The 26,739-nt window shown below is 38.8% G+C and overlaps 2 protein-coding genes across 4 annotated transcripts in view; one reads left to right on the forward strand and one right to left on the reverse strand.

The window, feature by feature from the left end:
* Positions 1 to 19,645, forward strand: part of UPK1A (uroplakin 1A) — a 137,919-nt gene extending 118,274 nt beyond the window's left edge. For all 3 annotated transcript variants that reach the window (XM_078781263.1, XM_068121713.2, XM_078781262.1), the window contains exons 7-8: positions 18,703 to 18,786; positions 19,373 to 19,645. In XM_078781263.1, coding sequence (XP_078637389.1) covers positions 18,703 to 18,786; positions 19,373 to 19,426 — 138 coding nt within the window. In that variant the 3' untranslated portion in view covers positions 19,427 to 19,645. The remainder of the gene's footprint in view (positions 1 to 18,702; positions 18,787 to 19,372) is intronic.
* Positions 19,646 to 19,756: 111 nt separating this feature from the next.
* LOC137430936 (uncharacterized) overlaps positions 19,757 to 26,739 on the reverse strand; it is a 194,215-nt gene continuing 187,232 nt past the window's right edge. Inside the window, exon 22 of the mRNA XM_078781254.1 lies at positions 19,757 to 25,684. Coding sequence (XP_078637380.1) covers positions 23,499 to 25,684 — 2,186 coding nt within the window. The 3' untranslated portion in view covers positions 19,757 to 23,498. The remainder of the gene's footprint in view (positions 25,685 to 26,739) is intronic.

Below are 26,739 nucleotides of genomic sequence, written 5' to 3' on the forward strand. Positions count from 1 at the left end.
GAGTAGTAGGCGGAGCGGGCGTGGGAGAGGGCATCTTTGTAGTGTTGTAGGTGGTCCTTGTAGGCTTGGGAGTGAACTGTGAGACCTGTTTTATTGCGGAGTCTTTCAAGTTGGCGAGCACGAGTTTTCATCAGGCGGAGTTCAGGGGTAAACCAGGGAGCAGAATGGGTGAAAGAAACTGTTTTGGTTTTTACAGGCGCAAGCTGGTCAAGGCAGGAGGAGAGAGTGTGGTTGTAGTAGTCAGTGAGGTCGGAAGGGGTGTGGAGGTCAATGAAGGGAGAAATGGACATTTTTTCAGAGAGGGTGGATGAGAATGAGGTAGGTGAAAGAGCGTTTAGCTTATGGAAGTTGATAGTGCGATAATGTCTTGGTGTTGGGGTGGGGATGTTGATGGTCATAGTGATGGCTAAGTGGTCAGAGAGGGTGAGGTCGGAGCCAGAGAGATGGTGCAAAATTAATCCAGTGGAGCAGACAAGGTCCAAAATGTGACCACGGATATGCATAGGAAAGTTGACATGTTGAGTGAGGTTAAAGCAGGTGAGTAAATCAGTGAAGTCAGTGGTTATTGTGGAGTCAGTGGAGTCCATGTGGATATTGAAATCACCAAGGAGGAGGATTGAGGGGGAGAGGGAACATAGCTGGGTCAGAAAGTAGGAGAAGTCAGACAGGAATAATGGGTGTGGTTTGGGAGGGCGGTAGACGACAGCCATGACTGACTGCGTGCGACCAGAGAGTTTAAAAGCCAGGTGTTCAAAGGATGAGGATGAGGCGATGGGGATGAGGCTGGTCCTGATGTCTTGACGGTGGATAACGGCAATTCCACCACCTCGGCCCTCCGAGCGTGGTTTATTGATGTAGAAATATCCATTGGGTGTGGTGAGGTTGAGTGTGTAGTAGTCCAGAGGTTGTTGCCAGGTTTCGGTGAGACAGAGAAAATCCAGTTTGTTATCCAGGATGTATTCGTTCAGGATGAGGCATTTGTTGTTGAGGGACCGGGTGTTGAACAGGGCGAGCTTGATGTTGTTTTGAACAGCAGGGATGAATTCAGGTGATTTCGCCAGGGTTTGCAGGCAGGAGGTGCGATTTTGTGCGTTGCCGTGACGAGGTGCGCTGGGACGATGAGTGGGAGTGCGCTGAGCCGACCAGAGGACGGGGATGGAGTGACCTGATTGTACATATACAAACTTACGACCGGAGCCACGGTGAATGTACCTGGGTCGTCGGAGGAGTCCATTAGATTTGATGGCAGATGGCAGTTCTTCGATCTCGCGAGATCTTGAAGACGGCGGCAGGGATTTTCGAAGCTCCACACGGTCTCCACGTTTTTCGAAGTTAAGTCTGTTCACAATTGTATTTTGTCGAAACTGTATTTATCTTTCGGTGTGTGAAGTTATTGTGTGCAACTTTGGTTGTTTCTTGGTGTTTATCTTTCATAAATTGATCGTCTGTTTGCCGTGTCGCGAGCAAGGCCTTGTACAGTGTGCACTGTACAACCTTGAGGCTTTGTTTTTCTCTCAGTGGTCCGTCGTTTGTGATCCAATAACTTTCGTTCTCTGTATTCCCAGGCTTTTCACCCATAGCCTACTTCCTTGTGTAAATCTCAACTCAAAAAAAAAAAAAAAAAAAAAAAAAAAAAACATTTCCTTCTCTGTTCTCATTCGTTTATTCATTCTTATTCGTTCGTTCGTTCTTCGACCACGTGTTTCTCCCCCATTTCCCCAGATAGTTTTCACTCATTAACCTTCAATGTTTACACTTTCCCCTCAAGTTATGTATTCCGTCATATTTTATAACACCTTTTTCTTCTTCTTCTTTAAAAGGCTGCTTTCGACTTGCTCACCAAATCAATTCATCCCAAAAAAAATATCCATCTCCTATAGTGCCTTTGTTCTACATTCCCTAAACTCTCCTGCACTCCATCCTCCATCCAGCGTCCTTAAACGTATTTTTAACTCGAAGGTCACAAGAAACTCATTTTGCAATAAATGTTCGTTTCCCATAAATCGTACACTTTCAAAAATCCAATCTCACCCCTCCCCTCCAAATCTTCCCCATAACCCCTCCCCTCCAAATCTTCCCCATCACCCCTCCCCTCCAAATCTTCCCCATCACCCATCCCTTTCAAATCTCCCCCCTTGCCCCCTCCCTCCTAAACTACCCCCTCACCCCTCCCCGCCAAGACGCCCCCTCGCCCCTCCCCTCCTAGACTCCTGCCTCACCCCTCCCCTCCAAATCTCCCCCATATCCCATCCCTTTCAAATCCCTCCCCTTGTCCCTTCCCTCCCAAACTCCCCCCTCACCCCTCCCCTTCAAATCTCACCACCCTCATTGCTTCTCAATTCCCCCCCACTCACTCCCCCTCCTCAAAGCGTCCTCCCCGCTTCTTCCCCCTTCAAACTCTCACCTCCATCTCCCCCAACCTTCTGCCTCGCTCTTCCCCCTCCTCAAATAACACCTCATTGTGGCTCACCCAATCACCATCAAACCTTTTGTCCGCCCCATCCTTCCCTTTCTCCGAGCTATTCTGAAATCTCTGACACACCTTCAACAGCTCTCCCTACCTCTTCCACCTCTTCCACATCTTACCCTACCCCTCCTCCCCCCTGTTCTGTATCTGATGCTCCCCCTTCCTCTTCATTAACGGTATGGACCTCAAACATCCGGGGCCTTCGTTCAAACTTAACTGATCTCTCCATACAGGTTGCTTCTGTCAAACCAGATGTGATCTGCTTAACAGAAACTTTCCTCCTTTATGATGTCTCTGATTCCATAGTATCTCTCCCGGGCTACTCCCTCCTCCGGTATGATAGACCTGAGCCTCGTCCTGGAGGCGGGGTTGCTATCTTTATCAAAAACTCTCTTCCTCACTCGCCCTGCACTGCACTCTCTCCACCTCACCCCCAGGAATACCTCTGGCTACGGCTTCCCCTTCGCTCCCACCTCTTGTTCATATGTGTGTTGTACCGTCCACCAAACAGTGATGACTCCATCTACATCTCGCTGTCTGATGATATGGACCAACTTCTATCTACTCATCCCAACTCTCTCTTCCTCATATGTGGTGATTTCAACTGTCATCATGCCAGTTGGCTGGGTGTGGGTACCTCTCTCACCAGCCATGGCTCCTCAGCAAAGGACTTCTGCGACTCACTAGGATTGACACAATCTGTCAATTTCCCGACCCGGATCTCAGTCAACGGAACATCTTCTCTTCTGGACTTGGTTATGACTAACTTCCCTGAAAATGTCTGCTGCTCTTCTTCTGCTCCGATCGGATCATCTGATCATGTCCTTGTTAAAGTGGACATCTCTCTGACCATCCTCAGGGAGCCTGCTCAGCGTCGACGAGTCTGGCATTTCACTCAGGCCAACTGGCACGGTCTTCAAGCAGCCATCAATCATCTGGACTGGTCTCCCATCTCTACCACCTCTGACATCAACTCATCCTGGGAATTCTTCCAAAGTAAATTGCTCTCTCTCATGCACAGATTTATCCCATCTCGTCTTCAGTTGTCATACCCTTCCTCCCGTCCATGGTACACGGAATCTTGTGGTGAGGCTGTTGCCCAGAAACAACTTGCCTTCGTCTCCTGGAAAGCAAATCCAACGGAAGGAAATCTCATTTCCTTTCACAAAGCCCGAAACAAGTGTGTGTCCACCCTCAGGAGAGCCAGGAAACAATATCTCTCCGTTCTCAAGACCGAACTCTCTTATCTGTCTCCCTCTTCCAAATCCTGGTGGCGTCTGGTCAAATCCGTTTCTGGTGTTTGTTCCCCCTCCATCCCCTCCCTTACCTCAAACGGCTACACAGCTGACTCCGCACGTGAAAAAGCTGAATGCCTCAACTCTGTGTTTGCCTCTAAATCTTGTGTCCCAAACCCATCCCTCTCTGTACCCACCATACCCAGTCGTACCCTGCTGCTCCTGGACTCCGTGTCCTTTCCTCCTGACAAGGTGGAAAAGTTTCTGTCAACCCTCGACTCTGATTCTGCAACTGGACCCGACGGCATCAGCCCACGGGTCCTAAAATCCTGCTCTGCTGCTCTATCTCACCCTCTCTCTGTTCTCTTCACCCTCTCTTTTGCTCAAGGTCAACTGCCATCTGCTTGGAAATCAGCCAACATCACCGCTTTGCACAAAAAAGGTGCAAAAACAGATCCTAGCAACTACAGACCAATCAGCCTTCTCCCAATTATCAGCAAAGTCATGGAATCCATCATTGCTTCTGATATGAAATCTTTCCTCTTCTCCAATGGCTTGATCTCTGATCATCAATTTGGTTTCAGACCAGGTCACTCTACTCTGGACATGCTGCTTCTGCTGTCTCAACAATGGATGGAGGTCCTCAATGCCAAACAGGAAATTAGAGCTGTCTCCCTCGACATATCACGTGCCTTCGACACGGTCTGGCACCCCGCTCTGCTCACCAAACTCTCCTCCTTTGGTATCCATGGAAATCTCCACGCATGGCTGGCGGACTTCCTCTCTAGTCGTCGTCAACGTGTGGCCCTGAATGGGTTTCTCTCATCTCCTCTTCCTGTTCAGGCTGGAGTTCCCCAAGGCAGTGTTCTGGGCCCCGTGCTTTTTCTGGTCTTCATCAATGATCTCTCTGACTCTCTCGAAAATCCTCTCTATCTCTTTGCTGATGACTCCACTCTCTGCCGCTCCATTCCTCTTCCCTCAGATCGGCAGTCTGCTGCCTCCTCACTCTCTGAAGACCTGGACAAAATCACAGACTGGTCAAACAAGTGGAACATGTCTTTCAATCCTGACAAATCTCACACTCTTACTATGTCTCTCCGAAAAGATCGACTGGACAACCCTCCCATCTACTTTCTCAACAATCCTCTCCAAGAAGTTCTGTCGCTCAAGATTTTGGGTCTCACTATCTGCCATGATCTTTCTTGGGAAAACCACATTTCCAAGCTGGCCTCCAAAGCCAGTCGCCGACTGGGCATCCTCCGTCGTGCGAAGTCCTTCCTCGGCACACCTGAGCTCCTCACCACATACAAGGCTTTCATCCGCAGCTCAATGGAATACTGTTCTCCCCTATGGGCCGGTGCTCCTGCCTCACACCTAGCTCGGCTTCACGCTGTTGAAACCAAAGCTTTCAGAATTATTGGAATCTCCCGCGATGAAGCTATCTCTGAGGGCCTTTCACTCACTCACCGCAGGCAGGTAGGTGGTCTTTCTGTCTTCTACCGACTCCTCTCCGGCCTTGCACCCCCCAGCTCTCTCTGTGCTCTGTCCCCCAAATATTCCTACAGGTCGCACAAGATCTGCCAGCAACCCTCTGATGGTTAAACTGCCGAAATCTCGGCTCTCCGCTCACCTTCACTCTTTCATTCCTCTTTTCTCCCGCCTCTGGAACAAACTCCCTCACTCCCTTCAATCCCACTCCTCCCTCCAGGTCTTTAAAACAGCTGTTCACCACCATCTCTTATCTTCCCCCATCCAAAACCTTGATCTTTTCTACCCCCGCTAATTCACCCCAGATCCACCTTGTTTGAAATTCCAACTTCTTTCCTGGAAGTCCTGGCAGTGTCCATATGTTTTATACCTCTCCCACTGCCCCCTTCCCACGCCCCCCCCCCCCCCAAAGCCCTCGCCCTCTCTCAGATCTCTCGATGTCTCCATGTCTCTCGGTCCCTGCTCTCAAATGTTGTGTTTGTGTCCTTCCCCCTCTCTCCCCATCTTGTCTACCGCTCCCTATGTTATGTTTTATGTGTCGGTTTGTCTTTCTGTGTGTTCATGTGATTAATGTTCGCTCTTTCACGAGCCTCGATATTGTATACAAAAAAAAAAAAAAAAAGAAAAAAAAGAAAAAAAAAAAGAGATGCATGATGGGGTGGAGCGGGTATTGAGCAGAAGGAGCCTTGCGGCGGAGTACCGCAGAGCCATGCCAGGCAGGAGCGGAGAGACTGTATTTATATAAAAAGAGCTGTATTTATTTAAAACGAGTTGTATTTATTTAAAACGAGTTTTATTTATTGAAAATGAGTTGTATTTATTTAAAACGAGTTGTATTTATTTAAAAAGAGTTGTATTTATTTTTAAAAAGTTGTATTTATTTAAAACGAGTTGTATTTATTTAAAACGAGTTGTATTTATTTAAAAAGAGTTGTGTTTATTTAAAACGAGTTGTAGTTATTTAAAAACAGTTGTATTTATTTAAAAAGGGTTGTATTTATTTGAAACGAGTTGTATTTATTTAAAATGTGTTGTATTTATTTAAAACTAGTTGTATTTATTGAAAATGAGTTGTATTTATTTAAAACGAGTTGTATTTATTTAAAAAGAGTTGTATTTATTTTTAAAAAGTTGTATTTATTTAAAACGAGTTGTATTTATTTAAAACGAGATGTATTTATTTAAAACGAGTTGTATTTATTTAAAACTAGTTGTATTTATTTAAAAAGAGTTGTATTTATTTAAAAAGGGTTGTATTTATTTGAAACGAGTTGTATTTATTTAAAATGTGTTGTATTTATTTAAAAAGAGCTGTATTTATTTAAAACGAGTTGTATTTATTTAAAACGAGTTTTATGTATTTAAAACGAGTTGTATTTATTTAAAAAGAGTTTTATGTATTTAAAACGAGTTGTATTTATTTAAAACGGGTTGTATTTATTTAAAACGAGTTGTATTTATTTAAAACGGGTTGTATTTATTTAAAATGAGTTGTATTTATTTAAAAAGAGCTGTATTTATTTAAAACGAGTTGTATTTATTTAAAAAGAGCTGTGTTTATTTAAAAAGCGTTGTATTTATTTAAAACGAGTTGTATTTATTTAAAACGAGTTGTATTTATTTAAAACGAGTTGTATTTATTTAAAAAGGGTTGTATTTATTTAAAACGACTTGTATTTATTTAAAACGAGTTGTATTTATTTAAAACGAGTTGTATTTATTTAAAACGAGTTGTATTTATTTAAAACGAGTTGTATTTATTTAAAACTAGTTGTATTTATTTAAAAAGAGTTGTATTTATTTAAAAAGGGTTGTATTTATTTAAAACAAGTTGTATTTATTTAAAATGTGTTGCATTTATTTAAATAATAATAATAATAATAATAATTCATTTATTTTGTATAGCGCTTTTCATGAAGCCCAAAGGCGCTTTGACAGAGTGCAAAACATAATGCATAACAAAACATGAAAACAACAATTGCAAAAAGACAAGAATCAATAGGGAAATATTTAAAGCAAAAGGAGGGAGAAGGAGAAGGGATAGTCAGGGGTTAAATGCTGTGGGTTGAATGTTGAATGCAGTGCTGAACAGGTGGGTCTTTAGTGATGTTTTGAATGTGGTGAGTGAGGAGGAGTCTCTGATGGTGTGAGGTAGTGAGTTCCAGAGGGTGGGAGCAGCGATGGAGAAGGCCCTGTCCCCCCAGGATCTGAATTTGGTCCAGATGGGGGGGGGGTCAGGAGGTTGGTACCAGCAGAGCGGAGGTTGCGGGTGGGAGTGTGTCTGGAGAGGAGGTCAGCCAGGTAGGATGGGGCCAGGTTATGGAGGGCTTTGTAGGTCAAGAGGAGGATTTTGTACTGGATTCTCTGGGGGATGGGGAGCCAGTGAAGCTTGTAAAGGACGGGGGTGATGTGGTCACGGGTCCGGGAATGGGTGAGTAGACGGGCAGCGGAGTTCTGAATGTATTGGAGTTTATTGGTGATTGTTGAGGGTGAACCATAGAGGAGGCTATTGCAGTAGTCCAGACGGGAGGTGATGAAGGCGTGGATGAGGGTTTCTGCAGCCGTTGAGGAGAGGGATGAGCGGAGACGGGCGATATTTTTCAGGTGAAAGAAGGCTGTCTTTGTGATCTGTTTAGTGTATTTGTCGAAGGAGAGGGTTTGGTCAAAGATGACGCCAAGATTCCGGATGAGAGGGGAGGTGGATACTGGGATACCGTCGATGTTGAGGGCAAAGTTATGGGTGGATTTTGTGAGCGTTTTTGGGCCAATGATGATTATTTCAGATTTATCACAGTTAAGTTTGAGGAAGTTGATTTGAAGCCAGGATTTTATTTCAGAGATGCAGTTTGTCAGGATAGAGTGGGTGTCGGTGGAGACGGACTTGGTGGAGATGAAAAGCTGGATGTCATCGGCGAAGCAGTGGAATTGGAGACCATGACGGCGGATTAAGTAACCGAGGGGGGACAGGTAAAGGATGAAGAGGAGGGGGCCAAGAACTGAACCTTGGGGGACACCTTGGGGGAGGGGAGCAGTGGGGGATTTGCAGTTATTGATGGAGATGAACTGGCGTCTGTCAGAGAGGTATGATTTAATCCAAGAGAGGGCAGTGCCGGTAACGTTAAAGGTGGATTCAAGTCGGGTGAGGAGGATGGTGTGATCGATGGTGTCAAAGGCAGCGCTGAGGTCGAGGAGGACGAGAATGTTGAGGTTGCCAGCGTCAGAGGAGAGGAGAAGGTCGTTGGTGATTTTGAGGAGAGCAGTTTCAGTACTGTGGTTGGAGCGGAAGCCGGATTGGAATGTTTCATACAGGTTATTGGCAGAGAGGTGATGTTTGAGTTGAGCGGCTACAGCGCGTTCCAAAACTTTTGACAGAAAGGGTAGGTTGGAGATGGGTCTGACGTTATTTAGGGTGTCAGGGTTGAGTCCAGGTTTTTTCAGAATGGGGGTAACAGCAGCAATTTTGAGGGATGGTGGGACGATGCCTGTAGACAGGGAGGAGTTTATTGTTGCAATGATAAGTGGAGAGAGAGCAGGGAGGGAGGCCTTGACAAAGCTGGAGGGGATGGGGTCAAGAGTGCAGGTGGCAGTTTTCATTCCTATGAGGAGTTCAGAGAGGTCAGTCGGGGAGACCGGGGAGAATTGAGACAGGGGAAGGCAGGATAAGGGGGGGGCAGGTGGTTGGAGGGGGAGCGGGTGCGGCGGTGGTCAAGCTGTTGTAGATGTTGTCAATTTTGCGTTGGAAGAAAGAAAGGAAGGAGATGCAGTTGTCTACTGTGAATGACTGGGTGGTGGTGTCCAGGGGGCGGAGGAGTTTGTTTATTGTCGAGAAGAGTGCTTTTGGGTTTCCGGAGCCAGAGTGGATAATTTGAGAGTAGTAGGCGGAGCGGGCGTGGGAGAGGGCATCTTTGTAGTGTTGTAGGTGGTCCTTGTAGGCTTGGGAGTGAACTGTGAGACCTGTTTTATTGCGGAGTCTTTCAAGTTGGCGAGCACGAGTTTTCATCAGGCGGAGTTCAGGGGTAAACCAGGGAGCAGAATGGGTGAAAGAAACTGTTTTGGTTTTTACAGGCGCAAGCTGGTCAAGGCAGGAGGAGAGAGTGTGGTTGTAAAAGTCAGTGAGGTCGGAAGGGGTGTGGAGGTCAATGAAGGGAGAAATGGACATTTTTTCAGAGAGGGTGGATGAGAATGAGGTAGGTGAAAGAGCGTTTAGCTTACGGAAGTTGATAGTGCGATAATGTCTTGGTGTTGGGGTGGGGATGTTGATGGTCATAGTGATGGCTAAGTGGTCAGAGAGGGTGAGGTCGGAGCCAGAGAGATGGTGCAAAATTAATCCAGTGGAGCAGACAAGGTCCAAAATGTGACCACGGATATGCATAGGAAAGTTGACATGTTGAGTGAGGTTAAAGCAGGTGAGTAAATCAGTGAAGTCAGTGGTTATTGTGGAGTCAGTGGAGTCCATGTGGATATTGAAATCACCAAGGAGGAGGATTGAGGGGGAGAGGGAACATAGCTGGGTCAGAAAGTAGAAGTCAGACAGGAATAATGGGTGTGGTTTGGGAGGGCGGTAGACGACAGCCATGACTGACTGCGTGCGACCAGAGAGTTTAAAAGCCAGGTGTTCAAAGGATGAGGATGAGGCGATGGGGATGAGGCTGGTCCTGATGTCTTGACGGTGGATAACGGCAATTCCACCACCTCGGCCCTCCGAGCGTGGTTTATTGATGTAGGAATATCCATTGGGTGTGGTGAGGTTGAGTGTGTAGTAGTCCAGAGGTTGTTGCCAGGTTTCGGTGAGATAGAGAAAGTCCAGTTTGTTATCCAGGATGTATTCGTTCAGGATGAGGCATTTGTTGTTGAGGGACCGGGTGTTGAACAGGGTGAGCTTGATGTTGTTTTGAACAGCAGGGATGAATTCAGGTGATTTCGCCAAGGTTCGCAGGCAGGAGGTGCGATTTTGTGCGTTGCCGTGACGAGGTGCGCTGGGACGATGAGTGGGAGTGCGCTGAGCCGACCAGAGGACGGGGATGGAGTGACCTGATTGTACATATACAAACTTACGACCGGAGCCACGGTGAATGTACCTGGGTCGTCGGAGTCCATTAGATTTGATGGCAGAGATGCATGATGGGGTGGAGCGGGTATTGAGCAGAAGGAGCCTTGCGGCGGAGTACCGCAGAGCCATGCCAGGCAGGAGCGGAGAGACTGTATTTATATAAAAAGAGCTGTATTTATTTAAAACGAGTTGTATTTATTTAAAACGAGTTTTATTCATTGAAAATGAGTTGTATTTATTTAAAACGAGTTGTATTTATTTAAAAAGAGCTGTATTTATTTAAAAAGAGCTGTATTTATTTAAAACGAGTTGTATTTATTTAAAACGAGTTGTATTTATTTAAAAAGAGTTGTATTTATTTTTAAAAAGTTGTATTTATTTAAAACGAGTTGTATTTATTTCAAAACAGTTGTATTTATTTAAAAAGAGTTGTATTTATTTTTAAAAAGTTGTATTTATTTAAAACGAGTTGTATTTATTTAAAACGAGTTGTATTTATTTAAAAAGAGCTGTGTTTATTTAAAACGAGTTGTAGTGATTTAAAAACAGTTGCATTTATTTAAAACGAGTTGTATTTATTTAAAACCAGTTGTATTTATTTAAAACGAGTTGTATTTATTTAAAAAGAGCTGTATTTAATTAAAACGAGTTGTAGTTATTTTAAAAAGTTGTATTTATTTAAAACGAGTTGTATTTATTTAAAACTAGTTGTATTTATTTAAAAGAGCTGTATTTATTTAAAACGAGTTGTCGTTATTTAAAAACAGTTGCATTTATTTAAAACGAGTTGTATTTATTTAAAACCAGTTGTATTTATTTAAAATGAGTTGTATTTATTTAAAAAGAGCTGTATTTAATTAAAACGAGTTGTAGTTATTTTTAAAAAGTTGTATTTATTTAAAACGAGTTGTATTTATTTAAAACGAGTTGTATTTATTTAAAACGAGTTGTATTTATTTAAAAGAGCTGTATTTATTTAAAATGAGTTGTCGTTATTTAAAAACAGTTGCATTTATTTAAAACGAGTTGTATTTATTTAAAACGAGTTGTATTTATTTAAAAAGAGCTGTATTTATTTAAAACGAGTTGTAGTTATTTAAAAACAGTTGCATTTATTTAAAACGAGTTGTATTTATTTAAAACCAGTTGTATTTATTTAAAACGAGTTGTATTTATTTAAAAAGAGCTGTATTTATTTAAAACGAGTTGAATTTATTTAAAAACAGTTGTACTTATTTTTAAAATGGCTGTATTTATTTTAAAAGAGATGTATTCATTTAAAAAGAGTTATATTTATTTAAAAAACAGTTGTATTTATATAAAAAGAGTTGAATTTATTTTAAAATTCTTCTATTTATTTTAAAATGGTTGGATATATTTAAAAAGAATTGTATTCATTCAAAAAGATTGTATTTATTTAAAAAGAGGTGTATTTATTTAAAAATAGCTGTGTTTATTTAAAAAGAGTTGTGTTTATTTAAAAACAGGTGTATTTATTTAAAAAGAGCAGTATTTATTTAAAAAGAGCTGTATTTATTTAAAAAGAGGTGTATTGATTTAAAAAGGGTTGGATATATTTAAAAAGTTGTATTTATTTAAAAAGAGCTGTATTTATTTAAAAATAGCTGTGTTTATTTAAAAAGAGTTGTATTTATTTAAAAACAGTTGCATTTATTTAAAACGAGTTGTATTTATTTAAAACGAGTTGTATTTATTTAAAACGAGTTGTATTTATTTAAAAAGAGCTGTATTTATTTAAAACGAGTTGTAGTTATTTAAAAACAGCTGCATTTATTTAAAACGAGTTGTATTTATTTAAAACGAGTTGTATTTATTTAAAAACAGTTGTTTTAATTTTTTTTAAGTTGTATTTATTTAAAATGAGTTGTATTTATTTAAAAAGAGTTGTATTTATTTAAAACGAGTTGTATTTATTTAAAAAGAGTTGTATTAATTTTTTTAAAGTTGTATTTATTTAAAATGACTTGTATTTATTTAAAAAGAGTTGTATTTATTTAAAAAGAGCTGTATTTATTTAAAACGAGTTGTATTTATTTAAAAATAGTTGTATTTATTTAAAAAGAGTTGTATTTATTTTAAAAGGGTTGGATTTATTTAGAAAGAGTTGTATTTATTTAAAAAGAGTTGTATTTATTTAAAAACAGTTGTATTTATTTGGAAAGTTGTATTTATTTAAAAAGGGTAGTATTTATTTAAAACGGGTTGTATTTATTTAAAATGAGTTGTATTTATTTAAAAAGAGCTGTATTTATTTAAAACGAGTTGTATTTATTTAAAACGAGTTGTGTTTATTTAAAAAGAGCTGTATTTATTTAAAAAGAGCTGTGTTTATTTAAAAAGAGTTGTATTTATTTAGAAAGTTGTATTTATTTAAAAAGTAGTATTTATTTAAAAACAGTTGTACTTATTTAAAAAATGGCTGTATTTATTTTAAAAGAGTTGTATTCATTTAAAAAGAGTTGTATTTATTTTAAAAGAGTTGAATTTATTTAAAATGACTTGTCTTTATTTAAAAAGAGCTGTATTTGTTTAAAACTAGTTGTATTTATTTAAAAAGAGTTGTATTTATTTAAAAAGAGTTATATTTATTTTAAAAGGGTTGGATTTATTTAGAAAGAGTTGTATTTATTTAAAAACAGTTGTATTTATTTTGAAAGTTGTATTTATTTAAAAAGGGTAGTATTTATTTAAAAAGAGTTATATTTATTTTAAAAGAGCTGTATTTATTTAGAAAGAGTTGTATTCATTTAAAAACAGTTGTATTTATTTCAAAAGTTGTATTTATTTAAAAACAGTTGTATTTATTTAGAAAGTTGTATTTATTTAAAAAGTAGTAAATATTTAAAAACAGTTGTACTTATTTAAAAAATGGATTTATTTTAAAAGTTTTATTCATTTAAAAAGTGTTGTATTTATTTTAAAAGTTATATTTATTTAAAAAGCAGTTGCATTTAAATAAAATGAGTTGTATTTATTTTAAAATGCTTCTATTTATTTTTAAATGGTTGGATATATTTAAAAAGAATTGTATTTATTTTAAAACAGTTGTACTTATTAAAAAAATGGCTGTATTTATTTTAAAAGAGTTGTATTCATTTAAAAAGAGTTATATTTATTTAAAAAACAGTTGTATTTATATAAAAAGAGTTGTATTTATTTTAAAATGCTTCTATTTATTTTTAAATGGTTGGATATATTTAAAAAGAATTGTATTCATTCAAAAAGATTGTATTTATTTAAAAAGAGATGTATTTATTTAAAAATAGCTGTGTTTATTTAAAAAGAGTTGTGTTTATTTAAAAACAGGTGTATTTATTTAAAAAGAGCAGTATTTATTTAAAAAGAGCTGTATTTATTTAAAAAGAGGTGTATTGATTTTAAAAGGGTTGGATATTTTTAAAGAGTTGTATTTATTTAAAAAGAGCTGTATTTATTTAAAAATAGCTGTGTTTATTTAAAAAGAGTTGTATTTATTTAAAAAGAGTTGTATTTCTTTTTAAAAAGTTGTATTTATTTTTTAAAAAGTTGTATTTATTTAAAACGAGTTGTATTTATTTAAAAAGAGTTGTATTTATTTAAAACAAGTTTTATTAATTGAAAATGAGTTGTATTTATTTAAAAAGAGCTGTATTTATTTAAAAAGAGCTGTATTTATTTAAAACGAGTTGTATTTATTTAAAACGAGTTGTATTTATTTAAAACGAGTTGCATTTATTTAAAACGAGTTGTATTTATTTAAAACGAGTTGTATTTATTTAAAACGAGTTGTATTTATTTAAAAAGAGTTGTATTTATTTTTTTAAAGTTTTATTTATTTAAAACGAGTTGTATTTGTGTCAAAACAGTTGTATTTATTTAAAAAGAGTTGTATTAATTTTTTTAAAGTTGTATTTATTTAAAACGAGTTGTATTTATTTAAAACGAGTTGTATTTATTTAAAAAGAGCTGTGTTTATTTAAAACGAGTTGTAGTTATTTAAAAACAGTTGCATTTATTTAAAACGAGTTGTATTTATTTAAAACCAGTTGTATTTATTTAAAACGAGTTGTATTTATTTAAAAAGAGCTGTATTTATTTAAAACGAGTTGTAGTTATTTTTAAAAAGTTGTATTTATTTAAAACGAGTTGTATTTATTTAAAATGAGTTGTATTTATTTAAAGAGCTGTATTTATTTAAAACGAGTTGTCGTTAGTTAAAAACAGTTGCATTTATTTAAAACGAGTTGTATTTATTTAAAACGAGTTGTATTTATTTAAAACCAGTTGTATTCATTTAAAACGAGTTGTATTTATTTAAAACGAGTTGTATTTATTTAAAAAGAGCTGTATTTATTTAAAACGAGTTGTATTTATTTAAAAACAGTTGCATTTATTTAAAACTAGTTGTATTTATTTAAAACGAGTTGTATTTATTTAAAAACAGTTGTATTAATTTTTTTAAAGTTGTATTTATTTAAAATGAGTTGTATTTATTTAAAAAGAGTTGTATTTATTTAAAAAGAGCTGTATTTATTTAAAACGAGTTGTATTTATTTAAAAAGAGTTGTATTAATTTTTTTAAAGTTGTATTTATTTAAAATAACTTGTATTTATTTAAAAAGAGTTGTATTTATTTAAAAAGAGCTGTATTTATTTAAAACGAGTTGTATTTATTTAAAAAGAGTTGTATTTATTTAAAAAGAGTTATATTTATTTCAAAACGGTTGGATTTATTTAGAAAGAGTTGTATTTATTTAAAAAGAGCTGTATTTATTTATAAAGAGTTGTATTTATTTAAAAACAGATGTATTTATTTGGAAAGTTGTATTTATTTTAAAAGGGTAGTATTTATTTAAAACGGGTTGTATTTATTTAAAATGAGTTGTATTTATTTAAAAAGAGCTGTATTTATTTAAAACGAGTTGTATTTATTTAAAACGAGTTGTGTTTATTTAAAAAGAGCTGTATTTATTTAAAAAGAGCTGTGTTTATTTAAAAAGAGTTGTATTTATTTAGAAAGTTGTATTTATTTAAAAAGTAGTATTTATTTAAAAACAGTTGTACTTATTTAAAAAATGGCTGTATTTATTTTAAAAGAGTTGTATTCATTTAAAAAGAGTTGTATTTATTTTAAAAGAGTTGAATTTATTTAAAACGACTTGTCTTTATTTAAAAAGAGCTGTATTTGTTTAAAACTAGTTGTATTTATTTAAAAAGAGTTGTATTTATTTAAAAAGAGTTATATTTATTTTAAAAGGGTTGGATTTATTTAGAAAGTTGTATTTATTTAAAAAGAGCTGTATTTATTTAGAAAGAGTTGTATTTATTTAAAAACAGTTGTATTTATTTAGAAAGTTGTATTTATTTTAAAAGGGTAGTATTTATTTAAAAACAGTTGTACTTATTTAAAAAATGGTTGTATTTATTTTAAAAGAGTTGTATATATCTTAAAAGAGTTGTATTTATTTAAAAAGAGTTGTATTTATTTAGAAAGAGTTGTATTTATTTAAAAACAGTTGTATTTATTTAGAAAGTTGTATTTATTTAAAAAGTAGTATTTATTTAAAAACAGTTGTACTTATTTTAAAAATGGAGGATTTATTTTAAAAGAGTTGTATTCATTTAAAAAGTGTTGTATTTATTTTAAAAGAGTTATATTTATTTAAAAAGCAGTTGTATTGAAATAAAATGAGTTGTATTTATTTTAAAATGCCTCTATTTATTTTAAAATGGTTGGATATATTTAAAAAGAATTGTATTTATTTAAAAAGAGTTGTATTTATTTAAAAAGAGTTGTATTTATTTAAAAACTGTTGTACTTATTTAAAAAATGGCTGTATTTATTTTAAAAGAGTTGTATTCATTTAAAAAGAGTTATATTTATTTAAAAAACAGTTGTATTTATATAAAAAGAGTTGTATTTATTTTAAAATGCTTCTATTTATTTTAAAATGGTTGGATATATTTAAAAAGAATTGTATTCATTCAATAAGATTGTATTTATTTCAAAAGCGATGTATTTATTTAAAAATAGCTGTGTTTATTTAAAAAGAGTTGTGTTTATTTAAAAACAGGTGTATTTATTTAAAAAGAGCAGTATTTATTTAAAAAGAGCTGTATTTATTTAAACAGAGGTGTATTGATTTAAAAAGGGTTGGATATATTTAAAAAGAGTTGTATTTATTTAAAAAGAGCTGTATTTATTTTAAAATAGCTGTGTTTATTTAAAAAGAGTTGTATTTATTTAAAAAGAGTTGTATTTATTTTTTTAAAGTTGTATTTATTTAAAAAGAGCTGTTTTTATTTAAAAGAGTTGTATTTATTTAAAAAGAGTTGTATTTATTTTAAAAGAGCTGTATTTATTTAAAAAGTTGTATTTATTTAAAAAGAGTTGTATTTATTTTAAATGTTGTATTTATTTAAAAAGAGCTGTTTTTATTTAAAAGAGTTGTATTTATTTTAAAAGAGTTGTATTTATTTAAAAAGAGCTGTATTTATTTTGAAAGAGTTGTATTTATTTAAAACGAGTTGTATTTGTTTTAAATGAGTTGTATTTATTTTAAAACCTTTGTATTTATATAAAACGAGGTACATTTATTTCATAAGAGTTGTATGTATTTAAAAGAGTTGTATGTTTTTTTTTGGTTGTTTTTTTGTATAGAAGGTCGAGGCTCGTGAAAGAGCTAACATTAATCACACAAAAATCAAACAAACACATAAAACATATAACAAGGGGAGAGGAGGGGAAGCACACAAACACAACATTTGAGAGCAGGGGATGTGGGACCGGGAGATGTGGGATCTATTGATTGAAAAAATAGTTGTAATTATTTAAAAAGAGATCTATTTAAAAAGGTTTTTTATTATTAAAAGTTGTATGTATTTAAAAGGAGTTGTGCATATTTAAAAAAGCGGTGTATTTATTTTAAAAGTTTTTTATTTAAAAAGAGTTGATCCTATCAATGATCTAATATTTGGCTCCTTGCAATCATTCGTGCTGCGTCGGAGTGGCGACCCGTCCAGGACTGTGCCCAATTACCGCTTTACACAATAAATGTGCAAAAACAGATCCTTGCAACTACAGACCAATCAGCCTGCTCCCAATAATCAGCAAGGTCATGGAATCCATCAACGCTTCTGACATCAAATCCTTTTCTCCAATGGTTTGATCTCGGATCATCAATTTCGATTCAGCCCAGGTCATTCTACTCTGGACATGCTGCTTTGCTGTTTCAACAATGGATGGAGGTCCTCAATGCCAAACAGGGAATAAGAGCTGTCTCCCTTGACATATCACGTGCCTTCGATACGGTCTGGCACCCCGCTCTACTCATCAAACTCTCCTCCTGTGGTATCCATGGAAATCTCCACTCATGGCTTTTGCGGACTTCCTCTCTGGTCGTCGTCAACGTGTGACCCTAAATGGATTTCTCTCATCTTCCCTTCCTGTTCAGGTTGGAGTTCCCCAAGGCAGTGTTCTGGGCCATGCTTTTTCTGGTCTTCATCAATGATCTCTCCGACTCCCTCGAAAATCCTCTCTGTCTCTTTGCTGATGACTCCACTCTCTGCCGCTCCATACCTCATCCCTCAGATCAGCAGTCTGCAGCCTCATCACTCTCTGCAGACCTGGACAAAATCACAGACTGGGCAAACAAATGGAACATGCCTTTCAATCCTGACAAATCCCACACTCTTACTATGTCTCTCCGAAAAGACCGACTGGAAAACCCTCCCATCCACTTTCTGAACAATCGTCTCCAAGAAGTTCTGTCACTCAAGCTTTTGGGTCTCACTATCTGCCATGATCTTTCCTGGGAAAACCACATTTCCAAGCTGGCCTCCAAAGCCAGTCGCCGACTGGGCATCCTCCGTCGTGCGAAGTCCTTCCTTTGCACACCTGAGCTCCTCACCACATACAAGGCTTTCATCCGCAGCTCAATAGAATACTGTTCTCCCCTCTAGGCAGGTGCTCCTGCCTCACACCTCCCTCGCTCGGCTTCACGATGTTGAAACCAAAGTTTTCAGAATTATTGGAATCTCCCGCGATGAAGCTAACTCCGAGGGCCTTTTGCTCACTCACCGCAGGCAGGTTGGTGGTCTTTCTGGCTTCTACCGACTCCTCTCTGGCCTAGCCCCCCAGCCCTGTCTGTGTCCCCTGTGTCTGTGTCATTCTCCACCCCCCCCCCCCAAGTCCTCTCCCTCCCACAGATCTCCCTGCTCTCAAATGTTGTACTTGTGTGCTTCCCTCTCTATCCCCATCTTGTCTCCCGCTCCCTTTATCATGTTTTACATGAGTTTTTTTTTTTTTGTGATTAGTGTTAGCTCTTGCACGAGCCTCGATCTTGTGTAGAAATATATAAATATATATTGCCTAGAATCTGCTTCGGCATCCCTTCACGATGCAAAAATGAGTGGTCTTCCTCAATCATTGGTGACATAACGGTTTCCGTTCTACCCCCTAGGGATGCTACAAGTATATTGAGGGAGCCATCAATGTATACACCCGGATCATCGGCTGGTTCGGCTTCGCCATCCTCTGCTTCACAGTTAGTACCGAACTAGAGCTTCACACCATTTCCACATTTTTACAACACATCATATTTTGTGTGCGGTTACGTTCATGTGTAAAAAAACAACTTTTTAATACCACGTGTGAAACATCAGGTACTACAAACATGATGTCCTTGCTGCTGCTAGAGCAACCACATTTCAATGTCTTTCCCATCCTCTCGGCCTCCAAACAAATTCCGATCGTTTATATGCAAGGCCTCATCGATTATTGGACTAATTGCTAGTTTGAGCATCTTCGTCGTTAGTTTGCAGCATGTGGCTGCGGGTGCGGCTGTCCTGCTGACGCGGTGTCTTCTGCTGGTTAGGGCAGGGATTTGTTCATGGTGCTGGCGATGGTTCGGAATACCCTTCGCGATGGACACCATGGGATCTTTAACGTCCATCCAAGCAACGGCCCACATTTATAAATCACCCTGCCCATGAAACACCAGGATGACATTTCATAGCTGGGCCAGGATTTGAAACCAGACTAGTTTGGTGAAGTCCGAGTTCAAAATATCCTGTGACTTTAACCATGTCGGAATGGATCTTAACATGTCACGTTTTCCTCGTGTTTCTCAGTTCTTCGTGATCCTCCCTGCCATGTACCTGTTCAAGCATGTTGACTGGGAATGATCCAAGCAAAGATCCTCCGGAGCTACCATGATAAGGATGAAAACCTATGATAATTTACATTAAAGGAAAGTTACATGTTTGTTTCATTCAAACTTTGCTTTAAATCTGAAGCTTTTATAAGTATTCCCAAATTCTTCCTTTATGTACTCTGCAAAAAGTGTCCTTTAATGTCCAACTTTGTACAAATGAAGACTTATTAAAGTGTCCATTAATGTTCAACTTTGTACAAATGGATTTGTATTCTGCACGATTTCCTGTCATGTGTGTAACGGTACATCATTGCTATCTTCATCAAACTCTCCGCACAGACACGCAGACACATACCATAGATGCGTTGAACTGATTTATTGCAAATGGACACAGTTATGATGTTACCAAACAGAGCGTTTGCTTGTAGCAAGAAGCCAAAAACTTAAGGATCCACAAAATATAAATTATACGAAGCAGGCTCCCTCACTATCCAAGTATAAAAAAAGTTTTCTACAATCCCCCATAAACAAAGATTTCATATTCAGGTTTGCTCAACTGTCATCATGAGGCTTAGGGGGTCAAAGGTGTGTGTGTGTGGTGAGAAACGCACCAAAAGCATCATGGACATTGTGTGTATAAACACAGACGGACAGGAAGCAGAGGCACAGGAGGAGAGGAGACTGAGCAACCAGAGGTTCCTCCTGTGTTTCTTTTGGGGTTGGAAATATATTTCACTCACATTGGTCAAGGATCGCAGGTTTTACTAAACCTATAGAACTAACATGTGCGACTGTAGAAAGGAAATTGAAACGAGCAGCAATCTTGACATTCTAACAAATTAAGATGAGACAAATGTTCGGAGGGTTTACAAATGGGATCGAAAGGAGGAATGCAGCTTTCCGATGGATCCATGGCATCAAGGAGGAATACCATCGGGAGATGCGGACTGCTGAGCTGTCATACTCTAAACCACAGCCAGAAAGAGGTATCAAAACAAAAAATAAACCAGACAAGAATTCCAGCCTCGAGTTTAGAAACCACACTGGACTGTACCATGTCACAATGAGCATTAAAGACTAGTCCGAGCTCAGAGATAAACAATCAATGATCGTTTGAGGCCTACTCGCTATCTCCCTGCTGTATGGCTATTTTAATGGAAGTGCTACGTTTTAAAGTCTTTTTATCCTTTCTCTCGCTCTCTCTAAAACACAAATACAAAAGTCCCAACAAGTCATCGATATCCTTGTGGGGTATCACAGCCATTTGTCTATCCGGGCTTAGCGTTGGCTAAAGCGGCATGGTACGTCTGATGAACCTGGAGCGACGTCGGATCCGAGTGAAAAGGCGCTCAAAGTTAACAGATTTGGCAAGGCTGTGAAGATGGCACACCTGCTGCACTACCGGCCTACGCGATGGCAAAGGCAAAGGTGTCGGCAAGACGAGAAACTCGAGATAAAGGCCTAACACACCAGGGTAGGACAGGATGGACGACACGTTGCAATACATTCTGTGGCAAAATGTGAAACACAAGGGAATAAAATAGCTCGGCCTCACGTTCTGGCCTCACGCTCTGGCCTCACGTTCTGGCCTTACACCTTGGTCTCACTTTCTGGCCTCACGTTCTGGCCTCACGTTCTGGCCTCAGGTTCTGGCCTCACGTTCTGGCCTCACGCTCTGGCCTCACACCTTGGCCTCACTTTCTGGCCTCACGTTCTGGCCCAGGTTCTGGCCTCACGTTCTGGCCTCACGTTCTGGCCTCAGGTTCTGGCCTCACGTTCTGGCCGAGGCCCTTCCTTCTCGTGCTATGGACCCGCACGCTCTCTTCGGTAAAAAGAAAATGCGCCGAGTGTGCTCGACATGACACTTTAGAGACATTTACATCAATCCACCGTCAAAATCCACAAAAATTCATAGTTACATCATTTGAAATAAAAACATAAACAAACTGTTCCCTATGCTTGTTTCACGATACAAAAGCGTTTCTTAACGGTCACTTGTGAAGGGAAACAAAAAGGCTGGATTACGGCACAAAGTCACTCGGAAACATTCATCTCCATCAAAGTCACAGTAAAAATCATTCCTTTTACCTGCAACGTAAACAGGCACGTAACGGCACCAATCACAATTGAGTGTTTTCAAATGAAAGAAGAAAAAAAAAGCTGGCTGAAAAAAGTATTAATCCTGGTGGTGGTGAAAGACTGGTGGTGACTTCGTCCTTTACATATCCGCAAACAGCAAACAAACTCAAGTTGGGTTTGTGGTTTTTCCGCCAATCTGCTACCGAGAGCAAAACTAGTGCTGAAGAAACCAAAAAGGAGGTAAAGAAGTCCTTCATGTCATGTGACATGGAATAACTTGTGTCGTGTATCAACGGAGCTCGAATATCCCATAAAGTACAAAACACTTTGGTTCTGTCATCAGTTTCCCAAACTCCACGTTGATGTGAACGCAGAGTTCAGGAATCACGCCATTCTGACCGAGTCCTGCTCAACCTGGAGTCCTGCTCCAATCCCACCAGGTGGGAGGGAAGAGTTAGCATGGAAAGCCTATATGCTGCCCGTGGTTCCTGGGGTGCTCCAAAGGGGTTCCGTGGCTTTCGCTGCACATCCAAAAATGAATTGGTCAACAGCAGATCCAGCAGCCGCTGGGTCCTCCTATTCCCAAACCAAAATACTGATCCATTTAAATGGTTCACAATGTTAGGTTCACAACGTTTGGAGTTCACGTCTCAAAAACTGGGAATTACTAAACCTGATCACTTATATTACATCCTCGATGAAAAACATTAACAATCAAATTTTCCCACTTTATTTATGTGGGGGCAGCCAAGCCTTTCCTTTGTGGGTCCCCGATTGGCTAAGAAAACCATGTAATATTTGTCAGCCAATCCGTGACCTCCAAATTTAAGACACGGCTGCCTCCACGGAAATAGCTTACAAATCCGACGATTTTGGTAGATGTCAAAAACATCCCGTTGATCGAGTGACGTCACCTTTCGTTGCGCATTGATGCAAAGCGAAAGGTTTCATCACGACCGCATGCAGTCATTCTCAATCTTTCAAATACGAGTTTAGTTTCTCTTTAGTCATTCACGATTAAAAACAAAAACAAAAAAAAGATTCCTAAACCACTCAAATCAATATTTTTTTTTAACCATAAAGTCCAATTTAGAACAAAATATTTCAATCCAAGCTTTCTCTCCATGTGAAGTTCAACACCATAAACCTGGACAAAGTTATCCTCTAGGATTTTGCTCGGCCAAGTGTGTCGGGGTAAGGAAAGGAAACCAAGCAATGCTTTGCCGCGGAACAAAAGTATCAAACTCTTTACGGGACATTGGGGCGCTACCGAAGCACTTCCTGGGCAAACGTTACGCTCGTAGTTTGATTCCGCCTTTCCAAAGTCCAAAAATGGCTTGTGGGGGAAAGAATAACATTACAAAACTAAAATATCTATTTAAACAGGTTTGTTTTCCTTTTTCGAAGACGCAATTTCAACTTCCGAGCGTGATATTTCACTACAACGATCACAATGAATCGTAAAAACCGGTTCCTCGAAAAAATAACTGATTCACACAGAGCGTTTCAATGTCCGGGTCAAATGTGCGACACTGAAGCAAACACCACGTTTTAACCACAATTCACAAACTTAACTCCTCCTTTCAGAGAAAAACAAACAAAAAAAAACTTCTTCACCCCCAAAATCCACGAAGATGGATCTGAACTGCAAATAAAAACGGTGAACAACCTCAGCTCTCGTTCCGCTAGCAACGACCATTTTCATTTCTTCGTCGAGTCCTGCGTGATTATTTTGGTTACCTGCCGGAATATCTCAATGGGCCGTATAATAAAAGGCATTGAAGGTAAGATGGTAGAGAGGACTGTGCGGAAACCTTCCTCGTCAAGCCAACCTTTCCCAAATTCAAAGCAAATAAAGTTAGGAAACCGCATTTAAAAAAGGATAACGGATTTTAAAATAGCAACAACAGGTTAACAAAATTAGGTGAATATCACCGAGGCAACAAAATGGTAGCTCTGGTGACCTTTATAGAAATGCCCGAGTGCAGATTGGAGAGGCAGAGATACATGTTACATATCATGGGTCATAAGTCCACCTGTACTTTGGCTTCTTGCCTGGACAGTGAGAGCTCAGGGGGGAAAAATGTGCCTGGTTTCGGGTAGATGCCAAAAACATCCGACAAAGGTGGACGACGACGCATCGAAGTCAGCAAGGGGCTCCTTATTGAGGAGGGGTGCAGATCACAGTGCGCCAGATCCTGTTTTAGCTGATGGACTGGTTGTGACGGGCATCGCCGGTGTACAGACGACGACGCTGTGCCAATATTGTGGACTGAGAAGGCTGTATTGATCCTGCGTTGCCGGTTTGAAGAGTGATCACCATGAAAAAACATGACTTCGGATGGTGGTCGGTGATGGCTCGCAACAAAAGGCAAGGCCTCAGGGTAATAATGCGGTGGTGGCCAGGCTTGTTTCATACGTGCTGCATTGTGAAGGTCAGGAGGTCGTAAAGGAACAGAAGCACGAATTTCTGGGTCTTCATCAACGCGCCAAACTCCGGGCTCCGTTGGTACCAAACCGAAGCGACCCGGGTCGGAGCGACTGCGAAGATGCGTCGGCATTGGAGGCGGATAGTCACATGACTGGGTGGAAAAATCGGTATAGCGTGGTGGTGTGTTACGAAGGGCAGCGATGGAATCTGGATAGAGAGGATAATAGTTATGGTGGCATTCACGACCGGCAAAGGAGCGCTCACGGCGAAACGAAAGAGGTGGTGCTTGGAGGGGCATAGTCCCAGCGGGTTCCACAAATAAAAAGCCATCACGAATGGAAAATGCTCGCACATGTCTAAATGAATCAGGCTCGTGACCACAAACATCTGGTAACCAGAGAGGTTGCCCCCACCTCACCGGAAAGGTTGGGTTCGTCCCCACACCATGAAATGATGCTTCGCGCCGTGGGGCTAAAAATGGCTCATTACCGGAACGTGAAGTTTGACGGTAATGAACGCGTCCATTTTCAAAATAAACTTCTTTTCCAGTTGGGAAAGCTGAACGAGACTGCCGAGCACGAGGCATATAGGGGTCTTGAACTGGCGGAACTTCTGTCCGAGAAACAGGCAGGGACCGAGCGATTCTCTTCGAGTCCTCAAGGCGACCGAGTGGTATTTGAACCGAGCCAACCTCGTGGATTGAATTCTGTGTTTTGTTGACACTGTAGAATGGCTGACTGTTGAAACTTTGTAAAGGTCGAGTTCCCAATGTAGTTACAAACCGATTGGTCATGTCACCACTTTGCCATCCTGAGGAGGCCACCGTTTGACTGTCAGGTGCAGCATTCCTCCACGAGGACATCGAGGATGGTGGTTCCTCAATGTTTTCAGGGTCTCCTTTTGTACCTGAGGATGACACTTCACACTGTTGAGGCAATGAAGGAGAAAAAGCGACCGGCAATGGAGGCCGGGGTGGACCAGCTTCCCCTTCAAGATCTCCAACATTTGTGCTTTCTTGTTGTATATTGAGATGAGATATAGATGTAGAAGATTTGGCAAAAACAGTCGATTGTGGGGAAAGATTCTTGCGTCTTGCACAACTACCCAGTGGTGATGGCACAACAATTGTTTCTTTATTAACATCTGCATCATCACAGACACCGCTCTTGTTACTTCCGATAACTACTGAGGAACTTTGAGGACAAACTTCTTGGATGATTGAGTTTTCAGACAATGTCGATTCAGGTTTAAGCTTTGGCGAAATTACAGCTACCATCACAGGTGTGATCCCTGACTTCGTCGACGTTTTTGAAACGCTAATCTTCTCTTTATAAGTCAAACACACTTCAATCTCTGGGTTTGCTTTCGCTATCCCAGCAGATGTCATAATTTCTGCAGACTCTCCCTTTGATTGCAGAGAACCTGGTGTCATCCGCGTCTTCGTTCCTGTCACTTTTGAAGACGACACTTCAAACACCTCTTCGCTGAGGTCCCTGCTCTCGACTTCTAGAACCACCTCCGATTCTGGGAATTTATAAGATATTGGATCAAAGTCGATTTTGCCACCATTTCCACCTGCTACGAGCATGATAAAACTATCTTCATCATCCCCACCTTCCTGGTATGGCTCATTCTGTTTTGCTTTGTCGGTGCTCTCAGAGTGATCCGAAAGGTCTGGTTGTGGATCGAGTGGTCCTGGGTCAGTGATGAGCGGCAGAGCAGAGAAGACAACATCATTGCTTGAGTGAGGGCGGCGTGGTTTGCGAATCGTCACATCAGCTGTAGTAGATACACGGGAATAAACAAAACATGTGATAATACAAATTGGTTATACACACACTATATTCACCAACAATAAAGATCTTCAACTACTTTATGAAATGCTCTACTTAACAGATGTGGCTATACTCGATATAATCAACAAGTTTCAGAGCAAAAAATAAAAAATCCGTGTCTACACATACTTACAAACTCAAACTCGTTTACAAACTCTAAAAGTGGAAACACTCATGTCATTGTACAAACACACCATTGCAGTGTTTTAAAGATGCCATTCCAATAATTGCATTTACTATCAACAGCACAGAAATTGTCTTTTATTTAGTCAGGTTCACTATGTTAACAAATATAATTTCGTTCAAAATTTTGGTAGATTAGCAAAACTATACATTTTTGGAATATTCAGAGCATGAGGAATCCAAAAATTAATGTTTACCTTTGCGTAGACACCTTTGCGAAAATGACACTCAGGACAGTGATGAAGATAGTCAGGTTCATTATGTTAACAAATATAATTTCTTTCCAAATGTTGGGATTAGCAAACCTGCACATTTTTGGAATCTTCAGAGCATGGAGAATCCGAAAATCAATGTTGGCATTTGCACAGACACCTGCATGGCCGCCATTTTGGATTTTCAAAATGGCAGCCATAAAATACATATTTTGCGCGATCTCGGCTTCTAGTCAACCTAGAGACTTAATTAAATATGCTAATCCTATGTTTTCTGGGTCAAGGAATCCAATAAAGCCTCAAAATAGTGCTCAGGATTATAGAAAAGCAACAAACAAAGGTAATTGAAAACCATTGTCTTTAGATTTGTGATATAACTGTATTACATAATACATGATATTGCAAGTCCTTTGAAGTTATAGGTTGTTATAGGAAGTTATAGGTAGTATCAGATTGAACTATAAGTCCTATACACAGGATCTATGAGGTCTACACCGTTCAGAAGATGCTTTTACAGATCTTCATCACTGTCCTGAGCGTCATTTTCGCAAAGGTGTCTACGCAAATGTAAACATTAATTTTTGGATTCCTCATGCTCTGAATA

The sequence above is a fragment of the Myxine glutinosa genome, chromosome 7 (assembly GCF_964187855.1).
Source record: "Myxine glutinosa chromosome 7, kmMyxGlut1.1, whole genome shotgun sequence".
NCBI classification, from domain to species: domain Eukaryota; kingdom Metazoa; phylum Chordata; class Myxini; order Myxiniformes; family Myxinidae; genus Myxine; species Myxine glutinosa.